The following is a 17,666-nucleotide window of genomic DNA, read 5'->3' on the forward strand; positions in this document are numbered from 1 at the left end:
CTTTTTTTCTTTGAGTAATACATAATGTACCAGAATTCTAATTTCAAACTTAACTACTTATTCATCACTATTCACATATACTAAATTCACATAAATCATTCAGTGACTAGTTTAAACCATGCATGAACAAATATAGGGGTCCCTACAATATAGGCCCTCTCAAACCTTAAAAGAGAAGTGCTTAGTATATATTATAATATCTTAGTCCTTATCTTGTACTTTCCAAAAGTTCTACAATCTCCTCCAAAATTTTTGCGATACCCTTCACTAGTAGTATAGTAATATTCATGTAGTAGCCTATCGGTCGAAAGCTATCACCCATAATAAAATCAATACTACTCGGTTCTGGCCATGCCAACGTTAGCTTGGTCCAGTTTGGTTAATCGATCCCTATCATAGGACCAACCATTCAGGAGGAATGATAGTTGGGAGTACCACGGTAAAATTTGATTACAATTCTCAATAAGGTAATAAGCATGATGTGACTTGACAACTACATGACATGTGCTAACATAACTTGAACTGGCATGAAAAGAACTGAACTAATGTGAAATAAACATGACATAAAGTTGAATGTGAAATTGAACATGAATTAAACTTGAACTGAATTGAGACTGAACATAAACTGAACTTGAACTAAACATGAAATACATGAATTTGGAATCTTGTTCAATAATTAAACATGATTAATAAAAGTGAACATATGAGTGTTACACGGTTCCCCTTAAGCCGTGTGTCCCTATCGATACTGCATCATAACATAGGTATTTGCACCAGCTGTGAGTACGTTGACATATGTATCAATTCCTAAGTATCTACACTTGTTATGAAAAACGTAATGTACGTATCCCATGATAGGTATTTGCATCAGCACGAGTACGTATAACATGAATTTGAAAGTATGGGAGGCACCATCAACATTAGTGCCTGACTTCTCTCTAGTGACTAGTTAATTAGGTCCCATTTAAAGCTTGTTGGTCTTTACCATATCAACTCAGAGAATTTCATACTAGTTTAAACACTTTAATGTGAACAAAGAAGTTCCACTAGAATATTACATCACCCTAGCACTTAGGATCGTGATAAATAAAAATAGACTTGACTTAACGTAGAAAAATTATTTTTGAAACACAGTCTATAACTCGAGACATGATGTAATATGAAACGAAAGGACATATGACCTGACGTAACATAACGTAACATGTGCTGAGATGAATGACATGACATAACATGAAACAGATGAACATTTTGTAACATGACATGACATTTAACAAATGACATTTTGTAACATGACATAACATGTAACAGATCATTTCATGACATGAGAAAATATGTAACATATAAACATTTTATGACATAATAAAATGTGTAACAGATAAACATTTCATGGCATAATGAAATGTATAATAGATATACATGTAGTGACATGACATATCATGACATATATAATAATATAAGACATGGACAACTGTTTCCTTACCAACACAATACAGAATATTTTGATAGTAAGTTAGAAGCTAATTTACAGTGATTGCAGCGTGACAAATAAAAATGCACAAATTATAAGAAACTGTAGAGAGAGATTTGTAAATATTAGAAACTCCTTACTAAAAATTTAGAAATATAAAAATACTATCTTAGAGTAAATTTACTAATTTACCCCTCTACATGTGAAAAAATGACGATTTTATTCCTAACTTAAGGGTTTCGCATTCTAACTTGAAAACTTACCAAAATTTACATTATGAATATAAATTTTTATCCTAAATCTAAATATCTAATTAGAAAAATTTAAAACGCATCACAACTAGGTTAAATATGCATAGGCCGAAACCCTAAATTTTGTTGCAATTCTATCAAATTTCATTTCTCTTGCTTAAACCGAAATATTAGAATATACAAAAATCATATCCTATATTCAAATAACATACTAAAACAAACAACAAAACTTTCATCACAAAAGTCACAATTTCTTTCGGTACAAAACTTGGCTAGGCCATTGCAGGGGATTTTTGTTTTTGTTTTTGTTTTCGTTTTCATTTTTGTTTGTTTTTTTCTTTTTTTAGCGTGTCACGCGGATCGGTTCATTCTATCGGTCTCAGTAGCATTTTCTAACTGGAAACGGAGTCCATTTCGACGCCCGCGAGAAGGCAAAATGTCATTCATCTTTTTGCAACTAAAACGTGTCAAACTTTGTTTAGATCCAAATATTGTCGTCGCTAAAAGGCGCAAACTTTTTTGACCTATATGAACCAATGCCAAAAAAAAATAAAGCATGTGAAAAAACGTCCCAAAATCTTTTAAGACGCAAACAGACTCGTGGCTAAAAGAGGAAGTTTCTTCTGGTCGGTTTTGGCCTTTCTGAATCAACTCTGCTGACTTGTTCTTCTTTCACACCCAACGCATATTCCCTTCTCTCCTTTCGTCTTCTCTCTTTTTATATATTCGCGAGGGGAAAGAAAAAACCCTAAATGCAGAAGGCGAATCCCCAATCAATCTCATATAATCCTCGCGATCTCGTCGTTGCTTTGCCCTTGTTTCATATCAGGTTCTTTTTTTTCGTTTATTTTTTCCTTTTATTGTTGCCTTTGTTTTCTGTTTGGCTTCCTATTAAAGAAAGGCCCTTTTCCCACACTTTCTTGCATTTTTAAAGGAACCTAGAAGGCCTTTAATTTATATTCTCTTTTTTTTCTATTAAAAATGTATAAGTCAGAACGAGAGGCGGAATGCCGCTTTGATTGACCGTTATCAAGGGGATAATGGTATACATTGTTGCCTTTAGCTTCCGTAATATCTGAGGTTTTTCTTTGAGAATGTTATGAGCTTGGTGGTCCTCGATATTTTAGGAATTTTCAGATTTTGTTGTATAGGGGTGGCTGGAGTACACCGTTTCTTTATATTTTCCAAGTTTCCCCTATATCAATTTCTTTTTGGAGAACACTTATATGACCATGATAAGTTTGGATTTCGGGAAGTTCTAATGGTTCATGGTGGAAGCATTTTATTTTTTTTTATAAGTAAGAAGATATTTTATTGATATTGAAATAGACATAGCCCAAGCACACATGAAGTATACATATTACACCTAGTTAGAAACTAGAAACGGTGTTAAGAACCTGCTGTGATTGTTGAACTAACAAAATGAATGGAGCTGTAACAATGGGTGCTGTAATGGAAATAAGAGATGGCTAAAAGGTGTTTGTGAAAATGTTAAAGAAAGTCACACATATATTGTAAGGGATTCTTCGAGGGAACCCTATCTCCTTATAGATCAAAGCTATTGATAATTTTCCAAATGATGCCTCATTCTAGTCCCTTCTCTGACTTATGCCCCCAAATTCCTGCAGCCACAACCCTCTAAGAGAAAGGAAAAATAACTAAAATGATTGAAATAGTAAAGACTAAGGGTGAGTTTGGATCTCAAACTCATCTCAACTCATTATTACAATTTTTTCAAATCCCAACATAAAATATAATAAACAATTCAACTTTTTCAAATCTCAAAATAATAATAATATTAAAAAATAATATTCTAACAATATTTTATCATCTCAACTCAACTCAACTCAACTCACTTCAACATTCAAACACACTCTAAATGATAGACATTTGAAATGCAACACTTAAAGCTCAAAATGCATTGCTTCACTAATGCTAACCAAAACACATTGTTTTCCTTCACTCTATGTACGACGGCGTATTCCTTTAATCCTACACGATACCGTTTCACCTTTAGGTTCATAACAATCTCCTCCCCTTAAAAAAACATCGCCCACAAGGTTTATAGCACTGGTGCCATTGTCACACACCACCTCTAAAAGAAGAGTATATAACTGAAAAAGAAATTATCCATTGTCAGGATACTGACATCAATTGTCTAACCAACGGGGTCAAAAACAAGTATATTCTTTTCACCCTTGTCAAACTGCCCATGGCTTGTAGTTGAAGGAGGATCAGTTGTTGTATGATCGGGTACACCTTTAGATGATGGTGGAAAGGGATTTCAAGTGACAAGATGTAAGGTATGCCCATCTTCAACATGATAGGAAGAAGGGAGTTGATCATCCTTTTTTTTTTTTTTTGATAAGTAAATAAATTCTATTAATCAAAGAATAGGCGAAGCCTGATAGATGTATAGTTTGCCCTAGCTAAGTAGGCCCAATAGAAGTAAGGAAATCATGAAAATCTAAGCCATTAGAGTCTATTGCCATGGCCCAAGTACAAAGAGTTCTAAGAAATAGAAGTTTCATTTCCTCCATCGTTCTCTCTTTGTCCTCAAACATTCGTTCATTACGCTCCTGCCACAAACACCACATGATGCAAATAGGGATCATCTTCCACATAGCCTTAATCTGTCGAATACCTCTCATGTTTGTCCAGCTGGCCAAAACCGCCACAACTGTCTCAAGCATAACCCAAGCCAAGTCTACTCTACCAAGAACCTCATTCCATAACCCTTTAGCTGACTCACAATGTAGTAGAAGATGGTCCACAGATTCACCCCCCTTCCGACACATGCAACACCAATCAGCAATGATCAACCCACGTTTCCTCAAGTTATCTGTAGTGAGAATCTTATCCAATGAAGCAGTCCACACACAAAACGCCGTTTTAGGCGTCGCCTTGTGTCTCCAAAGCTTCCTCCATGGGAATTGAGTGTGAGGCTCTTGAGTGATGGACTTATAGAAAGAGCTAACCGAGAAGGAACCTTTAGCTGCAGGTATCCACCATAGTCTATCATGTGCATTGCTTGGGTTTATGGAATACCAAAGGCTGTAAAAGGCTTCAAAATTGCTAACTTCCCAATCTTGTGCATCCTTATTGAAATTGATGTTCCACTGAATTTGCTCCCCCAATCTCCCCATGACTTCCACAACTGAAGCATCTTTATCACTTGTAACCCGGAATAATGAGGGAAATGTATCTTTTAGAGCGCCATTGTCACACCAAGTATCATACCAGAATTTAATTCTAGTTCCTTCTCCTAGGTGAAATCTAGTGTGACGAGAAAACACTTATCACCCTCTTCTTATATGTTTCCATAACCCCACTCCATACGCTCCTCTCACTTCTTTTGTGCACCAACCCCCATATTTGCTCTCTATCACCATCTTCCAAAGAGCTTCGGATTCTTTATGGTATCTCCACAACCATTTTCCCAGTAACGCCCGTTTGAAAGATCTCATATTTCTGATGCCCAAACCACCGTTCGAGAGAGGGCTATAAACCTTCTCCCACTTGACAAGGTGAAATTTGAATTCCTTCCCCACTCCACCCCACAAGAAGTCCCTTTGAAGTTTCTCAATTCGAAGCGTCACACTCGCTGGAATAGGGAACAAGGACAAAAAGTAGGTTGGTAGATTAGATAGAGTACTCTTGATCAGAGTAATCCTACCAGGTATAGTCTCTTCCATCCTGCTAGTCTGCGCTCTACTTTCTCAATTACCGGGTCCCATAATGTAACCGCTCTTGAGGCGGCTTCCAGCGGAGGAAGTCCTAGATAAGTCATAGGTAACGAGGCAATTTGACACCCCAAAGTATTAGCCAACTGTCTGATAGGTTGTACCCCTCCAATAGGGACCATCTCTGATTTGTCCAAGTTAATTTTCAACCTAGATGCTGCTTCAAAACAGAGGAGAAGGGCCTTTAGAACTCGAACCTAGTTATGATCTGCCTCACAGGGAAAAAGTGTGTCATCTGCAAATAACAAATGTGAAATGTTAATAAGTCCCCTATTCGGAGATCCAATTGAGAAACCTGCCACAAAACCATTCACAACTAGAGCCGAGGTCATTTTGCTCAACGCCTCCTTTAGAACCCTTCCACAGCATATTAGGCGTTGATGCTCTGACAACACACCAATGATGGAAGCAATCCACTGTTTTAAAGCAGGAAGTGGCACTTTTTTCTCAAATGTCAGAGTATATGTTTGAGAATCCAATATTTTTATTTTTATTTCAACTGTCAGTTCAGAACCTCCAACATTTGATAAGTATTTTGTACTCCCACAGACATTTCTAGACTCATTCCCACTTTTGTAAGAAAAGCGGCCTTGCTCATCACCCACAATGATAGTTTCCATTGGCATAGCATAATCCAACACATCAATAATGGGTTTCATGTCAACAAGCCTTTCTCTAAACATTATAATCCCCCAATAGGGGATGCGCAACCCGAAACAGAGGCTGTGTAATCCTTAATATCCGTTACAAACTGGTCGACCATTGCCACTCGAGGTTCCTTTACTGATCGTAAAAGTGGGATAGCATCAACTTTTAATCCTGGTAGATACCAAACATTCAAAACAATACCAATATTTAAATCTTTTGCGGGTATATAGCCATCTTCATCGTGGAAATCACCACCAATATCTATCCACTTCACCTCTCTATATTCATTGGTGAGAGAATCACTTCCAATTATTCCATTAGTTGTAGAAATAATAAAAGGCATACGAGACCCCAATCTTTTCGTTATAAGCCAAAAAGCCTCGATCAGGTTGAATCCTCTGCCAACGTTTGCGATAGCGAAATGCAGCTGAATGGGCTCGGTGAGCACCTTCTCAACAACCTCTTGCACAACAACCTTGCTTTCCTAATCAGCTCCATCAAATTGACCAAGTAACAGAGCTGCTTCCCTTTCGCTTTCCAGAAAGTAGGAACTAAGCAATCTAATAACAGGTTGTAAAGCTCCAACGAGGAGAACATCTTTTTTAACCTTTGGGAATGAGTGCACCAGGTTCCCTACCACACCAACCGATTTATAATGTATAGTGGCATCCTCAGACCAAAGCAGTAGTACAAGGGTTGGTAGAGCATTGCCTTCTACAATCTGAGTTTCGTTTCCATCATTTTTAAATGCAAGGGTTTGTAGGACCCCTGCAGCTGCTCTTTGTACCCTTGTACCCGCATACTCGAGCACTTGAACAAGAGGAGGGATACCACCTTCAATCCTAACACGGGTTTTAATGCAGCTATTTTCATGAGGTAGGGAGTTACCACCATTCTTTGGCCTCTTTAACAAATCCACAAGATGTGGTAGAGTTCCAGCATCAACTATGAGCTGTTGATGTGCTGGTTTAATAGCGAGAAGTCCAAGTGCATAAGCGCTTCCTTTCTCCACCTCATGCTCACAAGGCCTTGGACTGCTGTCGTCTTTTACCACTGTCAGTGCCTGGAGATGCCTTACCAAAGCTAGAACAGCTCCACAGTCCATTATCACGTTTACCATGTCCTCAGAGTACTCTGGTTTACCCATTAAAGCTTCCACATGGGCTTCGGGTCTGCCACCAAGCTCTGTTAAGCATCGAGCAACCGAGAGGAGGATGACAATGGTCGAAGGTTGTTCAAGGTCGAATTCGGATAATATGGTGCAAGTATCGGCACCATTCGTAAGGGTAGGGATGGTTGCTGCCCTCCGAGAACTGCTATTCCCTATTCGGGAGTGCTTCCTATGGTACCCAATACAAAGCAATGCTATAATAGCCAACAACGCTCCAATCACCACCCCTTCAGGTTCCAACGCAATACCAAGCGGCAGTTGAGCCAAGAGAGGGAAAGGGAGCTCTGGATCGGTGTTGAGCAGAGAATAAGAGGAAGCTTCCACCCTGGAACTTCCAAAATCCTCAGTTGTGGTATAAAACCAGATCTGGCCGTCGAAGGTGATGGAATGGCCAGCGATGGGCGGCTCCCATGACCCCTATGTTGTTCCATGCTATGTGGTTTTGAAAGGAGGTGCGAATGCCAAGGTCAAAAATCCACAACCTAGAACATGAGACCAGAGTGTTCTTGTGTTGCCCCACTTCACTTGCTTCACTGGGGAGGTCTTGCCCAGATTTAGCTCCTACATTCCTTTCTTGTTCATTTCCCCCTTCTGTCAACAACCATCCATATAGTCTTGTCTCGATTTGACCATGAGTGAGGTGTGGAAAGAGACAAACATCCTTAGGGACGATTGTTTGTTTATAAGGTTTTCTCTTAGGGAAGATGTGGAGAAATGATAGTGAGAGGGATTTGCAGGTTGTAATATAGTCAAACCGGTTTTTTTGTGGTGAGGGTGAGGGATTTAAGGGAAGTGAGGGAAGAGCTTTGGGAACAACTTCTGTGGACACCACTGCACTCTCCTCCACCTCCGTTGCCTTTTCTACTCTCTCCTCCGCATCTTGGTCTTCCCAGACCAAGAGGTATTCCTGTACTTATGTGAAAACCTTGTGATTTCATGCATTCAGTCGATTAATTCTGTAATGTGCAACATTTTGTCAAGAATCTTTTCCATCAACAACAAATTTGCTTGTTATTTGTTGAAGCTTACCCCGTCCATGAAGAATCGGTGGCTCTAGATACCAATTGTTAAGAACCTACTATGATTGTTGTGATGTAACTAACAAAATGAATGGAGCTGTAACAATAAGTGCTGTAATGTAAATAAGAGATGGCTGAAAGGTGTTTGTGAAAATGCTAAAGAGAGTCACACATATATTGATAAGGGATTCTTCAAGGGAACCCAACCTCCTTACAGATTAAAGCTATTTATAATTTTCCAGATATTCTAGTCCCTTCTCTTACTTATACCCCCAGATTCCTACAGCCACAACCTTCTAAGAGAAAGGAAAAATAACTAAAATGACTGAAATAGTAAAGACTAAATGACAAACATTTGAAACATAACACTTAAAAGCTCAAAGCGCACAACTTCAACAATGGCCCACATAAATAGTCTTCCAAAAGAAAACTCTTAAACTCTTCCAAAGAGCGTTGTCGATCCTCAAACTTTCAGCCATTCCTTTCCCTCCAAATGCACCAAAGTAGACAAATGGGAGCCAACTTCCGCAAAATTGCAATCTGGGGTATCCCCTTGATCTCTCTACAACTAGCTAGTAGGTCAACCATCCTCCCCAGCATAACCCATGCCAATCCCATTTTGCAAAGAAAGTAATTCCATGAGACCCCTTGCAAACTCACAATGTGGAAGTAAATGATCTACTGTTTCGCTACTATTTTTGCACATACAACGCCAATCAATAAAGATAAACCGACATTTCCTTAGGTTGTCAATGGTCAGGATCTTCCCTAAGGATGCAGTCCAAACAAAAAAAAGCAGCCTTAACCCCGGCTCTTTACTCCTCCAAATGCTCTTCCAAGGAAAGTGATTATTAGCTTGAGTAGTAAGAACCTTATAGAAAGAGCATGCAAGAAATTTTCCTTTACTAGAAAGAGTCCAACCAAACTTATCCACCACTTTATCATCAGTTCCAATGGTGTATAACAAGTTGAAGAATTCAGCAAAGACACCAACCTCCCAATCATGTGCCTCCCTAATGAAACTGACATTCCATTGTTGTGAACCATTAGTAATTTCCCTCAAATCAGCCACCAAAGCATCTTGTTCCCTTGCAATTCTAAAAATCAAGGGATAAGCATCCTTAAGAGCCGTATCTCCAACCCAAACTAGGGGTGCTACCTGCATTTGCCTCTCCCCCCCCCCCGAGTTTGTCTCCAAATGATCTACCTCCACTTCCTGCAACTAGATCAAATCCCCTGGTTCATCAAAGAAGAAAGGCCTCCACTTATGGATATCACTAACTAAAGGTGTAAGATGGCAATGAATCACCTTTGGTAAGAGAGTGGAAACCAACTGGAATTTGGCTTCCTCATGCATTCCCGACGAAGAATCTTCCTCGTTCTCGCTCGCTGGTGACTCTTTCGTCGGAGGGACGACGGTAAAGGAACCTATAGCATCCGGCGAACAAGTTTGTGACACCCTTGGCCTTGGGGGGCTGATCTAGCCATTGGCATGCAGAACGTAGAAACCGAGTTTGAGCCAGCTTTGTATACACCCATATTTTGCTCGTCAGGAAATACTTCCATCTGAGTGGCGGCAGATTAATCATTGGCAACCAGCAAACATATCTGTGACATCCCGGAGGGGGTGCAGAACTACCATCATCCTAGGGAGAGAAACCGAAGCTGAACCCGTTTCGTAACTACCCTTGTTCTCGCTTGCCGACGGTACTATTCAAAGGGACATCCAAAGGGGAGGACCGGCTACTACTGGCAAACGAATCTATGACACCCCAAGAGGAGGAGCAACCATTGGCGTGCAGTGGGGAGACCTCGAGCCTAAACCCATTTCTAGGTTCTTGGCCGCCAAACGTGCATGGGTTGGGTTGGACACTGGTCCTGGCCAATTTTAGTTTTACCCCTATCTGTGATTATAAGCCACTAGTTTTACAATTAGAGCAGCCCATTTGAAGCCCACTAGATCCAATGTTCTCTTTACTCCACTCCAAGCCCATACCTGAGCCCATCCCTTCATCCACCTGTATGATTAGCCCCTCCACCATCTCTTTTAACTCCAAAAGCTGGTCCCTTCATTTCTGATCGGAAGCATTTTTCATCACCACCTTGGTATTAGTTGAAGCATCTAGTTTTTTTCTTTTCTTCTTTGTTATTTGTAATCTAGTGTTAATTTTAGAAGTTATTTTCATCATATATCAAATTGATTTAGAATTGAAATTTAATCTTTTGAAAATAAAGTTGAACAGGAAAAGTGAGGTGTTCAAACTCTTGCATACCTGAACTTTTTTTTTCCTCTGATGCTATGGTTGTGACTTTTCTTAATATGTATTTTTTGAACTGCCCTACAACCCTTTCTAGGTGTCATATATAAAGGAAATATGGCCATTCCAACTAAATCTTGTAGGGATGTATAACATGTCTTGTGATTATTCCTCCTTCTGCCATTTGGTTTATTTGGAAGGGAAGGAAGGATAAAATATTTGCCGACTGCAAATAGATATGCTGGAGTAGCTCAACTGTTGCTTTTTATTGATACCATTTTCCTTTGGACTGCTTTTATGGACTTTAATGGGCTAAACATGCATGATTTTCTTATATCTTTTTTTTCTCCTTCTGGATGGGCAGTCTCCCTTGTATGTATTCTATGTACTTGGGTTGGCCAATTTGCGCTTTTAATAAAGATTTATTATCCAAAAATAAGTCTTGTGATTCTTATGTTACTCATAATTCATTGTGCAGGACGTTTGAATTCCCCATACCCCCAATATTGTACAGCACCTAAGTTAATAAGTGCAATCATTGGTTGTTTCTCATGGATCTTGATGGAGGCTCGCCAGATATCATTCCAATTGAATCCTTTGTGTTGCACAATTTTGGGGTTCATTTATTTTCACAGATTAGCTCATTTCTTGATAATTCGATGCACCAATCTCAAAACATGTATGTCCCTGGAAGTTTAGCTCTCCGAGAAGCATTTGACTGTGTGTCAAAGTTAGCCGGTGCTTTGCTTTTTTGGTTCTCTAGTACTTCTACTTCAAATATGACTCAGGATATAACTTCGCATGGTTCAAAACCCAGAAGCCCTGCATCTTCTACACAAGTTAAGCACCTTACTTCTAGAAGGCATAATCTTATTGGATTTTGCTTCAATAGATCGAAAGAAAAACCTGACGCCCCACTGCTTTTTGATAAGATGTCAAGTCTCATGATGAAGATTCGGTTCAGAGAAGCCAAAATGCTTCAATCATATCCTTTGTTCTCACTGGCTGCAGTGCTTATACCACCATTTGATAACTTGTAAGAAGTCATTAAATATTTCTTAAGTCGATTGTCATGCGCATGCTCCCTGTTGTTTTGTGGTGTGATTTTGACATCAGTCTAACCCTAGAAACTTGTTCCCTTTCTGATTTAATGCCACCAGATCATCAGAGGTACTAACTGTTTCATTGGAGAATGCTAATGTACAAGTGCATGGATATATGGGTCAAAGATCTTGTGAGGTTGAAAATCAAAGATATACTGGTCTAGCTTTGCCTGACTTGAACCGGACAAGACATGCAGTTGAGCCCAGAACTGGCATTGAGTTTCCTATGATTTTGGACGACATTTTAGCTGGAGAGAAGAACTCCAGTTTAAGTTCAGAGGTAAGCATTTCTTATCATCCAAATGGGTGCTTGATCTTTTCAATCTCAGTTATATTACTCTACCAACTATAAATAATGCACTGTAATTTGTAAATCTTTGTTAATGTTGCTACTTATTTATATATTTGCTTCTTCTTTTTACTTATAAAAAGAAAATTATTTATATATTTGCTCTGTCTATACTGGTGACTACCTGACGCTTAAACTGGAATTTTTCAAAGCTTGATAAATACTTCTCTTGTGTACATCGTGTACTTGGATTGTGCCTTTTAATGTAGTTTTATTACTTCTAAAAAGAACTGCATGAGTAATTCTGATTTCTAATGCTCCTTCAGTAATTTGGGGTATATGAGCTATAACCACTGGCATTAACATTGGCCAATTTCGAAGATCTTGTACTGCAGAACGCCGTTCTTGCCAAGGTTGTATGTCGTTTTTTAGCCGACTCAAGTCCAACCCATTGGGACCTAAGAATTAACCAAATTTGCCCGATGTAGAGGCAATCAAGAAAGCCGTGTAAGTGAATATATAACCTACAGAAAAGTGGGCTAATCCAACCAATCTTGCTTGCACAATGGAAAGAGCCACTGGTTTATCTCTCCATCGAATTAAATTAGCCAAAGGTGTGCGTTGTCTGACGTATTAACTTTCTAGAATTTGCAGAAGTCCAACAGTTTTGATTCTGTGCCACTTCCAAATTCTTCCACATTTTTAAATGAAAATCTATTTTATGTTGGACTGCAAAGTTTTTTCGTCCTCCCTGGTTTTTTTTAGATACAGAATTTATGTTAGGGCCTAGATAGAAAAGAGAAGATAGCAGCAGCAGTCAACAAAAGTCAAAGAAAGTAAATCTCCACCTTGGCATCAAAATTAACATCAACCTGGTTCACTTGTGTTGCTGAGACTGAGATTTTACTGTGGTTAGAGATGATGGATTTAATCAAATGTTGACATTCTTTTCTGGATTTATATCTTAAAATGAGTTTTGGTAACTGATGACCCAGGATACATGTGCAATTACTTGTATTGAGCTCTCTATTAATATTTATTGTTACTTCTATGTATTTTTTGGTATTATGTTTACCAGCCCTTTTTCCCCTTATCAAAACTTGTTTGATGTGAACAACTTCTACTTGCACTTCAGGTCCTTGTGGGAACTGGATCGAGAACTATGAAAATTCTCAAAATCAAATCTCTAAAGATCTATGCGTTTGGTTTTTGTGAGTGTTTTAAGATTTCACTTGATGCTTCTGTGTTATATATAATTTTACTCTCAATTATTTTGCTATTCTCTAAGTTAATCTTTCTTGATTCTTTCTTATAGACGTCCATCCTTACTCTGTTTGTGAGAAATTGGGTCCAAAGTATGCCTCAATTTCAGTGGATGAACTGAATAAACGCAATGATTTTTATGAGGATCTTCTCAGGTATTGAGCAATGTTCATGAACCTAGAGAAGTTCTTTAACCGAAGTTCATATATTTTCTTCTCATTTTCACCGATGGATTAAGGATGCATTTGGTTGCAAGACTTAGCTGAGCTCAGTCTAATTTTAAGCTATGAGTCTAATATCCAAACACTCAACTCTCAAATTACTACACTCATCTCAACTCAAAATCTCCTTACACCTGGGACTCATAACCTTTTTCAACTTAACACATCTTTATATATAAGACCCACAACTTTTTTCAACTTTCTATAAAATGTATACATCCAAACTCAGCCTAAATTTATTTTCATGCTGGTGCAGGGAGAATATTAATATGGCTGTTAGGCTTGTGGTCAATTGCAATGGTATTAAAATCAATACCGTTAAAGAGTAAGTTGCATATCTTCTTTTGGACATACGCTTTGTGAATTTACATGTTTGGATGCAAACAACTTCTACGGGCCATCGTACTAGAGATTTTTCCCTTGAATTACTTAAGGTGCACCTGTGGGAAACTCCTTACTAAGGGCCTGTGCACCCCCGAGATTAGTCGGGACGTTGTTCTTAAACACTCGGTGCCAATAAAAAAATGTTTGTATATTTAGGCCTTGTTTGTTTTCGCAATTGAGATAAAAGTTGAAAATTAAATAAAATATTGTTAGAATATATTTTTTTAATATTATTATTGTTTTGGGATTTGAAAAAATTGAATTGTTTATTTCATTTTGTGTGGGAATTTGGAAAAGTTGTAATAATGAGATGAGATGTGTTTTGAAAACAAACGAGGCCTTACTTTGACTGGAACAGTCTTGACATATGCAATGTTTTTAACACTTGCTGCATGATCTTTCCCCATGTTGGCTTGTGAAGATCTGCTGAACTGTATGTGCTATGAACTTCACTAGGTGAAGTTTGTTTTAAGCTGTTGTGGTATTGATTGGATTTAGGCATTCTGGCTCTAGGCTTGTCAGTCCCCCCGCCCAGAAACTCTACTCTCTCTGTAGGCTTAGGGCAGGTTTGGGGGATGGGATGAGACACAAAATTCTCATCTCATCTCATCATTACACATTTTTCAAATTCCCATACAAAATATAATAAACAATTCAACTTTTTTAAATCTCAATTCAATTTTTTCAAATCCCAATACAATAATAATACTAAAATATAATATTTTAAACGCTAAAACAAAACACAAAATTCTCATCCCACCTCCCAAACCTACCCTTAGTTTGTTGATGTGAGTTTATGTTCATGTAAACCAAGCTGAGCTTCAAATAGGCTTGAGTTTTCCTTGCTTAGCTCAAGTCTCTTGACAGCATTTTTATTAGTTAGTTTTTAGAAATGGGAGTTTATTTTCCTGTAAACCAACCTTAGCTTCAACTAGGCTTGATTTTACCTTGCTTATCTCAAGTCTCGAGAGGATTTATATTAGTTAATTTTAGAATTGTAAATAGTGGCAACATATGTGAAATTCATGTATATTCTTCCTCATTCATATGCCTCAAGTACATTTCTTGCAGTGCTTTTGAGAAATCCCTTCGAGCCAGACTAGTGAAGGTATTTGATCACCATTGTGAAAATACATTCTTATGCTGTAAATTAATTTTTTTCAAATTCTTGATTTTTTATTTTGTTCTTTGGTTTATCAGATAAACCCAGACACTGACTACCATTGCGTGAGAATGTTTGGTTCCCACTTCACCCAAGATATTCCAATACCTGCGGTAATTTGCTAATTGCATCTGTTTTCTATATTGGTATAACAGTATTAATGTCAACCTTACCGGAACATTTCAGGGAACAACAATTGATTTTCGACGAACAGCTGATGGACAACTAATTACTGAAAGTGAGTGGCTTGGCCGGAAAAATTCTGCACTATATATGTTTGACATCATAAATGTGTGTGTATGGTAATGGTAAATTAGAGAAAGTAGAAAGTAGGGGTTTAAATATCCATTGATTCCATAAGAAGCCCCTCAGACATCTCCTTTTCTTCTTGCTGTACGCAATAAATTTTAAAGTGTTTTTTTTTTATTTTTTTGCTGATACTGTGCTATTAATTATAAATTATAGTCAACTTGATGCTTCAAATCCGTACTGGATGAGGTCTGAACGTGATTGATTTTACAAACTTTCTCGGTGTTATTTAACTTTGAAATTATGTTTGTTTTTGCAGTTGGTGGTAACAAGATTGGAGTGGTCCATAGCAAGGATTTATGTAGTAAGTGAATTCTCCTATTCAATTAACTTTGAAATTAACTTTCTTGTCACATTTTTACTCACTGTAATCTGTCCACGATGCTTCAATATAGATGAGGAATGAGATTCATGACAGAAGGCTTTTATCTGCACCTGTTTTTCAGTGTTTTTCTTTTTGTAGTTTTTTAAAACTTTTAATATGTGCTAATGAATAATGGTTTCAATTCTAATTTCTGCATCTTTACCATTAGGGGCTTTCTTCGACATGTACATCGGCGATGTTCCAGTGTCAGTTCAAACAAAAGAAGAGATTGGCAAAAATGTTGTTCATCTCATTAGAAGGTGCTGAACTTTTTGATTTTTCTTACTCCATTATTCCCCCTTTTATGTGGGAAAGTGGTTGCTGATTTAATGGACTTCTTCTGGTGGTCGGTTACTTAACAAAAAAGTGGCTCAGTTGTGGAGTGATTTGTTGTGGCAGGGGGGACCAGCTGGTCACCAGGTGAATATGCCGGATATTGGCATACAGGTTATTAGAGTAGTTCAAATTCGATTACCCTCAGCAATTCTTTGTAGCCTTTTATTTGGAATGGCATCAATCTAATTGTCAGGTATATATGTATATTTTCTGACAAAAATTCTAAACGAAATTAAAAGAATAATGTTGTTTCCACATTTTTGAAACAGTTGTTCCATGCTTCCATGGGAAAGGATTGGGTTACTCTTAGAATTGTAGTGTTTGGCAGTTTTCTGCTGCCACCATGTTTATGAATTCGGTTGCATATGCCTAGCTATCTAATCTTTCATCTTCATCCTCAACATTGTGACTGAATATACCCACTGCACGTTGAAATTAAGCTCATGAGTAATTCTACTCTAAGGCCACTTAAGTCTCCAACACCACACACCGAGCTGGCTTTTCTTTATTTTTTATTTCTTAAAACGATTCGTTACTCTAGACATTTTTCACTTTCTTCCTGAGTCTTCAGTTCGAATTTCTCCTCCCACGTTCTCCCGCTACGCTTCCTTCTCTGCTGTCCCCCCACCCCTCCTTCTTTGCTCTCCCCCCTACCTACCGAAGCCCAACCAAATAACACATATGGACCTTTTTCTTTTTCTTTTTCTTTTTCTTTTTTCTGAAATTATGGAGGCACCTAAGCAACCATATATTGTCATTAAAATCTTAAAAGTAGGGTTCACAGCAATCAAACCTAGAACAATGGGGGTGCTCATGCCAATGCATTAGACGCTTACACCAGGCCACATTTCTTCATTTGGAGTACCTAATAACTTGAATATGTGGAGGAGTTGCTGCAGTTCAGAATCTCTTTGGAAGAGTGCTTGCTTTGTGAGGAGCTCAGCAAATATACAACCAACAGACCACATATCTACAGCAGTTGAGTAATGGGTAGACCCTAAAAGGACTTCAAGAGCTCTATACCACAGAGTCAATATCTCATGAGTATACTTCTTAATTGGCACGGTAAATGATCGAGCAAGTCCAAGATCTGCTAATTTAAGCACCAGTGTCTTTGGGTCCATCAAAAGATTGTGTGGTTTTAGATCCCTGTGTAATATTCCGTTACCGTGGCAAAAAGCAACATCCTTGCAAAGTTGGAACATCAAGTACCTCAAGTACTCTCACTATTATTCTTTACTTTATTATTACTTTTTACCTACTTTTTTACTATTCATTACTTTTCACCTACTTTTTACTACTATTTAATATTTTATTATTACTTTTTCGTTACTTTTTCACTATTATTTACAAACATTCTCAACACTTCTCACTACCCAAACGTACCCTTAATGATTCTTGCAAGAATGTTCTCTCCTGTTTGACGGAAGCTCTGGATGAACGTTTTGATATCAGTTTCCATGTACTCAAAGACCAAGTAGAGTATTGTCTTCCCTTCTTTATTCTAACATTTTTAACATCGATCAACCTGACGACGTGGGGATCGCAGGAGAGCATGCGGAAGATGGAGACCTCGCGAAGAGTGGTGGGAGGGACGCCTTCCTCGTCCTCGTGGAGGCGAGTCTTCTTGAGGGACACGATCTTCCCTGTCGGAAGGGGGGGGGGGGGAAGAAGCAT

At 38.2% G+C, this 17,666-nt stretch overlaps 1 protein-coding gene and 1 pseudogene across 2 annotated transcripts; one reads left to right on the plus strand and one right to left on the minus strand.

Annotated features, from left to right (window-relative positions):
- The first annotated feature begins 2,354 nt into the window (after positions 1 to 2,354).
- LOC109020397 (fatty-acid-binding protein 2) lies at positions 2,355 to 16,377 on the plus strand. 2 transcript variants are annotated; one of them, XM_019002856.2, is made up of 13 exons: positions 2,355 to 2,548; positions 11,037 to 11,397; positions 11,491 to 11,594; positions 11,719 to 11,941; positions 13,086 to 13,161; positions 13,266 to 13,368; positions 13,691 to 13,759; positions 14,890 to 14,926; positions 15,019 to 15,093; positions 15,167 to 15,218; positions 15,549 to 15,593; positions 15,823 to 15,913; positions 16,053 to 16,377. In XM_019002856.2, exons 2-13 carry the CDS (start codon positions 11,110 to 11,112, stop codon positions 16,075 to 16,077), a joined length of 1,188 nt encoding a protein of 395 aa, XP_018858401.1. In that variant the 5' UTR covers positions 2,355 to 2,548; positions 11,037 to 11,109; the 3' UTR covers positions 16,078 to 16,377. The 2 variants fall into 2 exon arrangements, with proteins under 2 accessions (XP_018858401.1, XP_035542017.1); XM_035686124.1 differs by having other exon boundaries at positions 11,037 to 11,594.
- A 353-nt stretch (positions 16,378 to 16,730) lies between these two features.
- On the minus strand, positions 16,731 to 17,666 carry LOC118344679 (annotated as a pseudogene).

The sequence above is a fragment of the Juglans regia genome, chromosome 15, assembly GCF_001411555.2.
Source record: "Juglans regia cultivar Chandler chromosome 15, Walnut 2.0, whole genome shotgun sequence".
Lineage (NCBI taxonomy): Eukaryota > Viridiplantae > Streptophyta > Magnoliopsida > Fagales > Juglandaceae > Juglans > Juglans regia.